We start from the raw sequence: 6,432 nt of genomic DNA on the forward strand, positions 1-6,432 counted from the left end.
TTACAGGCCTGAGCCCCTGGGACTGGTCTGACCTGCCTGACTCCTGTGCTCCAGAACAGTGCAAGCACATCACATCCCTGGTGGAGGGCAGGCCCCCTTCTCTCCACTTGTCCAGGCTTGTCCTCAGTAGCTTCCAGCCTGGCTGGAGACTCTTCTCTGTGCCGAGGCCAGGAAGGAAGAGCTCATCCTGCAGTGGGTGATGCCTCAGGGTTCCCCAGAGAGCCACACCAGCCTGATTCCTCTTCCCTTCCTTGGAAAGGGAGGTTTCAGTGGGGTGGTACAAGGAGCTGCCCATTTGAATGATTCTATGATTCTAAAGCCTGGATGAGGATGGGAATCCTGGTGTGACATCTGTCCTTCTACTCTCTTTTTCCAGATGCTGTGCTGCAGTGCACCCTGTAGCAGAGGACTCACCCGGACATCCTGAGCGAGACAGTGCAGCTCCCATCCCCTGTCCTCACACCCTGACCTGTGGCACTTTACAGTCCCCTTCCTGCTTCTGCATGGGCTGTTCTGACTCCAGCTCCGCTCGGAGTCCAGGCAAGTGAGGCTCCATGCGGCACATCCACGCAGAGACGTCCCTGCCCCCGGAGCACAGCACGGACCCCAGCCTGTCCCAGCCCAGTGGAGAGGCGCCCTTGGAACCTGCCTCGCAGCACTGTACCCACCACAGCATCCTCATGGGCTACAACGAGACAAAGATCAAGCTCCAGAAGGTTTACGAGGTCTCCATCTTCTCCCATCTCTCCAGCTCCTCTGAGACCACAGAGCAGCGGGCAAGCAGCAGGCCAGCCATCAAGAAGAGTTACCCCGAGCAGCGAACTCTGGAGCGGGGGCGAGATCCCAAACGAACTCACTGGGGTAGTGGGGTATTGGACAGCAAGCGTGATGGGGGCCCTGGGCAGGCTTCCCTGGATGATGATGATACCTTCGAGGATGGTCTGCTGGTAGAGGAGCTGTCCCTGTGTGGCTCTGCCCAGCACTTCTCCCACAGCGGGCTGCGGGTGGTGGAGCACCGATGTGAGGGCAGCCCTAGCCACAGTCCCAAGGCCAGCAGAGAGGACAAGTTGCAAGATGTCTCCTCCGCCTGGCCCCAGCACATTGCTTGCAGTACTTTGCACACAAGAGACAGTTGTCCTGTCTCATCTGGGGATCAGCCCACAGCCTGTGGGGATAATGGAGAGCAGGCGAGTGGCCACAACTTAATTCAACTTGATTTGCACAATATTGCACAAACTGCCCAGCTGGACTCTGGTGGGAAGAGAGAGAAGCCAGGGAGCAGCACAGCTCACAGCAGCAGAGCTAGCAGAGAAGAGGAATGGCCAGTGGTGGCCAATGGGTGTAAGGAGCTTCCAGCTACGCAAACAGCTCTCACCCTTGAGCTCAGCAACCTGAGCTCCCTGGAGAAGACACCTGCCGGGAGCAGCCAGCCCAGCAGCCGCAGCTGCCTGGCCAGAAGGAAGCTGCTGCCTGCTGGCGAGATTGTGGGTGACTCCTGCTCTGAGGACGAGAGCCTGTCCCCACCAGTAAGGAAGAGGAGGCTCCAGCTCTGCCCTGCAGTGCCCACAGCCTGCCGTAGCACTGATGCCAAGGGGGCTCCTTTCTGGAATCACCTGCTTCCCACAGCCAAGGTGAGCATCCATCGCTGGGAGAAGCAGGGAATAGCCTGGGGATGCCCAGGTCTTAGGGCTGTCCTCATGAGCAGTGTGGTGCATCCTGGCACCGTGCACTGTGCTGTCACCGTGACACAGCCCTGGTGTGAGCAGGGTGGCAGCAGACAGCTAGGCCTGGGACACATGGTCTGTAGGTTGTCGCCAGCTCTTGCCACCTTGTAGTCACTGGATCCTTTGCTTGCAACCAGGTCTTCAGCCTGGAGAGCCTTGCTCAGACAGGACACAATCTCTCCATGACAGTGAAAGCTGGACATGTGGCTGGGGCCACACTCAGTATCCAACAGCTTCACGTTAATCTAGACTTAACAGCAGGTTTGGAAAGGGCGGCCTGCCTCTGCCCGCCTGTCAAGAAGGAAGGCAGAGGTGTGGGATGTCTTGGGGCCCTGGCCATGATGTCCATCAAGGCAAGGGTTTAGTGGCAGCGGGCAGGGCTGGACACATTCTAGACAGGAGCGGAAGCCCCAGTGCTGTGTGCAGAGATGTCACTGGCTTTTCTGCAGGTCTGGGTGCTGTGCTGTGTCCTCAGTGTACCACAAACTCCCAGAAATGTGGCAGACTCCAGAGGTTTGCAACCACCCTGGCATCTTGAGCTGCCTGCAATTCCTCCATGCCTACCAAACCCTCCTGACCAGCTCCTTGCCTTCATTGTGTCTTACCAGCTGAGGCTTCAACAGGCTTGTGCCAGAGCTGGCATGCTCCCCCGCCTTCCTTGGGTCATCCCGTGGTACACGGACCTGCAGGGACTGGCAGCAGAGCTACCCTGGCTTCTTGCCACTTAGAGCCTGGACACAGCGTCTGTGGGGCACAGTTCCATCCCTGCCTACATGCTCTTTTTGGTGACTGTCCCCCAGCCCAGCTGCACCGAGCACTGCCCTCGCAGAGTGAAGCCCTCCAGCAGCTTCCCTGGGTTTTCCCGTCCAGTCATGCCAGCTCCATCATCCCTTTGTGTTGTGCTGCCCTTTGTGTGGCTTCCAGAAAGGAAAACCCCTGAAAAGGGGACATCTTTAAAAGGAGGCTGCAGTGTGGCTCTGGCTTTAACCCCTGACCCTATAGCTGTAGGAGCCTGGCTGTGGGCAGGAGTGGGCTGCATGCCTCTCTGCCTGGCAGCACTACTGAGGACTTTGCATGAATCACCAGGGGACGGGACTTTTACCAGACTGGTCGGGGAGCTTCATCGTACGTGTTACTTACTGTTCCCTGGGAGGTGCCAGGGGGTGTTGACGTATGGCTCGCTCTGGGGGTGTCTTTTCACTGGGACTGGTCCTGAGATCTGCTTTTGAAGGTTGAACTTGTCCCCTGCACCCTTAGCTTGGGTACCAATGCCCTCATCCCCAGCAGAACTGCTTTCAGCTTTGGGCAGCCCCACTTGCCCACCAGACACCCCAGCCCTTGTGCTGCCCTGCTGGCTGCCCCTGCAGAGGCAGCTGAAGGCTCACTATGGGTGGGAGCCTGTCTGATGTGGTGGGACCCTTGTGGGGCCATGGGGCAGGGTGAGGGATGATGGCACCTCCCAGAGGTGCACAGTCCCGCGTTACTGCCTTAATGTGGCTCTTGATTTTGTGTCCCTTCCAGAGCTCGGTGGACTGCAGTGTGGTCGGGAGGAGACTGAAGAGCGGGCTGCGCCTCAAACTGTGAGTGTCCCAGCAGCCCTGTGGGATGGGATGGATATGGAGGCTCAGGGTGCCTGGCCACCGTGGCACCCTGCAGCGGGTTGAGGTTGGGTCTAATCCTCTTCCCTGCCCTGCCTCAGGCATCTCCCCTCCACAGGACCCCAGCCTGTGGGGCAGTTGAGTGGTTTCTTCAGCCCCTGGAGGTTAGGAAAGTGTGTTCAGCCTCTGCAAAAGAAAGGGATGGGAGGACCTAGCTGGGGATTCACATCCCCAGGGACATGGACAACTCAGGGATGCATGCTCTCCAGTCTGACACCAATCTCCTCTCCCCTCTCAAAGGCGACATCTCCGGAGCAGCCTCCAGAGGGGCACAAAGTCCTCCGCAACACCCTGGGCCACCACTACTGTCAGTCGTGCTCTGCTGGGCAACTTTGAGGTAACAGTACCCACCTCCCAGGGAGGGAGGCGGGTTTCTTAGGCCTCCAGACTGGGCTGGTGATGGGCATGAGAGGCTAAACCTGATGAGAGCCCTGGTGTGGGGCTGGGCTGATTGTCCCCAAGGGTCTGGCATGCAGTGGCCATGTCGCACAGCCATCACTCACCAGCAGGGTAGTTCAGCCAGCAGATCACCGGGTGATGTGCCAGGACCCTGCTCAGATAGCTGCTGTGGGGCTGAGCTGAGACACTCCTGCTGCTTCTGTGTTAGATGGCTGGTTTTAGGTCAGCAGTCCAGGATGGGTCTGTCTCAGAGCAAGGAGCCAGAGCACCTCACATCTGGTGTCTGGACACGTGGCGGCAAGCAGACACGTGGTTGCAGCGGAGAAGTGGGTGATCTCACCTCCAGTTCCGAGGCGAGGGGCAGAACTGGTTTTTGAAGGTCCCTAATGCTTCCCTTCTCTCTCAGGAGTCAATCCTGAAAGGGCGCTTTGCACCATCGGGGAGGATCGAGGGGTTCACGGCAGAGATCGGTGCCAGTGGTTCCTACTGCCCCCAGCATGCCACCCTGCCTGTTGACGTCACCTACTTTGACATCTCCGAACACAGTGTGCCCTCGCCTTTCCTGGTACGCAGATGTGGGAGGGCTGGGACCTGGGGGAGGTGAGTGAGGGCTGTACTCAGGCACAACAAATCCTGGGGGCTGCCTCTCTCTGGAGAGCATGGCTCAAGCAACCACCTACCTGAGGAGACCACTAGCTGTGCCAGGAGCAATGTTTAACCCAAAAAGTAAAGAGGGAAAGAAGAGGGAACCCTTGCAGGAATGTAAACAGGCAGGCTGCTGCCCAAGACATCTCATGGCTGTTGTTTCACCATCACCGCTGTGTTGCTGCTCATTTGTCCCTCGGTCTAGAGAGGGACTGAGCTGGGCATCTTCTTGCCACCTTGTGCCAGGCGTGCCTTGCGAGAGGGGCTCTCAGGTCCATGCTGTGTCTCAGCTGGGCTCTCTGTGGGCTTTCTCCCTCTCTCACATGCCATTTCTTTTGCCCCAGGGAGTGATTAACTTGGAGACCTTGGGAAAGAAGGGTTATAGTGTCCCCAAAGCTGGAACCATCCAAGTGGTGAGTTGTTCCCTGGCCTCCTGCAGCGCTGTAGGGAGGGAATGGGTGGGCTCCAGTTGCCCCCAAGGGTGGTTATGTTCCATTATGTTGTTTGGCAGGGCAGCAGCCAGAAAGCTTGTGCAGAGGGAGTTACACAGCCACCAAGGTAGTACAGCAGAGGGGGAGCAAACGGGGACCCTGGGTTGGTGGCAGGGAGACAAGATGATGGGAGATGCAGGGGAGAGTTGGTGAGGAGGGATGGGGTCTCAGCAAGAGGGTGTGTATGTCCAGCAGGGATAGGGTGTGATGGGATGGGAGCACAGGAGTGGAGAGGAGTCAAAGGACTGACCTGTGGGTCTCAGGCTGCGCCCTCTGGGGCTGGTGTCAGGCTTTCTAGATCCTCGGGCCTTCTGGTGCTGCCCCCACATGCCCCTACGGATGCATTCCTGTGTGCTTCCCAGTCTCACCCCCTGCCCCTCTGCCCCCAGACCTTATTTAACCCCAACAAGACTGTGGTGAAGATGTTCTTGGTGACGTACGACTTCCAGGACATGCCGGCCAACCACATGACCTTCCTACGCCACCGCATCTTCCTGGTGCCTGTCGGGGAGAAGGAAGGGGCCAGTGTGGCCACCAGCCCACCGCATAGGGTTCTCTGCTACCTGATGCACCTAAGGTATGGCATTCTGGGAGGGATGGACACCGGTCCCAGGATCACCCATGGGCTCCTCTCCCATGCGTCTCTGCCTCCCTTGAGCCTTCAGGCCAGAACGGGGAAGTGGAAGCCTGACCCCGTCTACCCTGGGGAGAAGCAGTGACCAGCTGCTTCTTTTGGGAGGTCGGAGCTGATGCCCTGCGCAAGGGCAGCAGTCTCTGTGCCTCTGAAGGCAGCCAGAGCATTGCCACCTTGACCAGGTGCTCAGATGGGTGTGGGGGTTGTGCACTCCACTGAGGTTGTCCTGCCTTTGCCTGGCAGCCTAAGGTCCCTCCACCCTGCTCTTGCCTCCACTCAGGTTTCACAGCTCCAAGTCGGGGAAGATCTACCTTAACGATGACATCCGGCTGCTTTTCTCCCGCAAGTCGATCGAGGTCGACTCAGGGATCCCCTATGAACTGAAATCTTTCACGGAGATGCCGAAGAACCCCTGCTACTCGCCCCGGGCCTGACCTTCTTCCCCCGGGGCCACCAGGGAGCCTTCAGCTCAGCACTTTGGGGATAGATAAGTAAAGGGCCAGCAAGCAAACACTGTCCTGAAGTATCACCTCCCCTGTGTGCCCCTGTCCTCCTGAGCAGCACGGACACCATGCCCGTGCCCTGCAGCAGGACTGGGTACGCTGAGGGGGCTTCACCAGGAGCGACATGGTCTGGGGAGCAGCCCTGGCACTCCAGGGCTGTGCCCAAGCCTTCTGCTGGCACTGCTCCCAGCTTAGAGACTTGGCTGTAGCTGGAGTTGGGTAGTGAAGAGTTGGGCCAAGAGCTCCAGGTGAGCCTGCCCACACTGGTTCCACAGTTGGGAGCAGAAACTGCAGTAGAGTTTGTATTTATTAGTATTTATTGTTGCTGGGAGCACAGAGGAGGCTTGTGCAGAGGATTGGAGGTGCTGTGCTGTTCTT

At 58.3% G+C, this 6,432-nt stretch overlaps 1 protein-coding gene across 1 annotated transcript; it reads left to right on the plus strand.

Annotated features, from left to right (window-relative positions):
* Window positions 1-554: 554 nt before the first annotated feature.
* On the plus strand, window positions 555-5,985 carry FAM214B (family with sequence similarity 214, member B). The gene is made up of 7 exons (XM_009871943.1): window positions 555-1,631; window positions 3,246-3,304; window positions 3,623-3,719; window positions 4,188-4,346; window positions 4,771-4,839; window positions 5,307-5,494; window positions 5,832-5,985. The coding sequence occupies exons 1-7, from the start codon at window positions 555-557 to the stop codon at window positions 5,983-5,985; spliced, it is 1,803 nt and encodes a 600-aa protein (XP_009870245.1).
* Window positions 5,986-6,432: the final 447 nt, after the last annotated feature.

The sequence above is a fragment of the Apaloderma vittatum genome, unplaced genomic scaffold, assembly GCF_000703405.1.
Source record: "Apaloderma vittatum isolate BGI_N311 unplaced genomic scaffold, ASM70340v1 scaffold40156, whole genome shotgun sequence".
NCBI lineage: Eukaryota > Metazoa > Chordata > Aves > Trogoniformes > Trogonidae > Apaloderma > Apaloderma vittatum.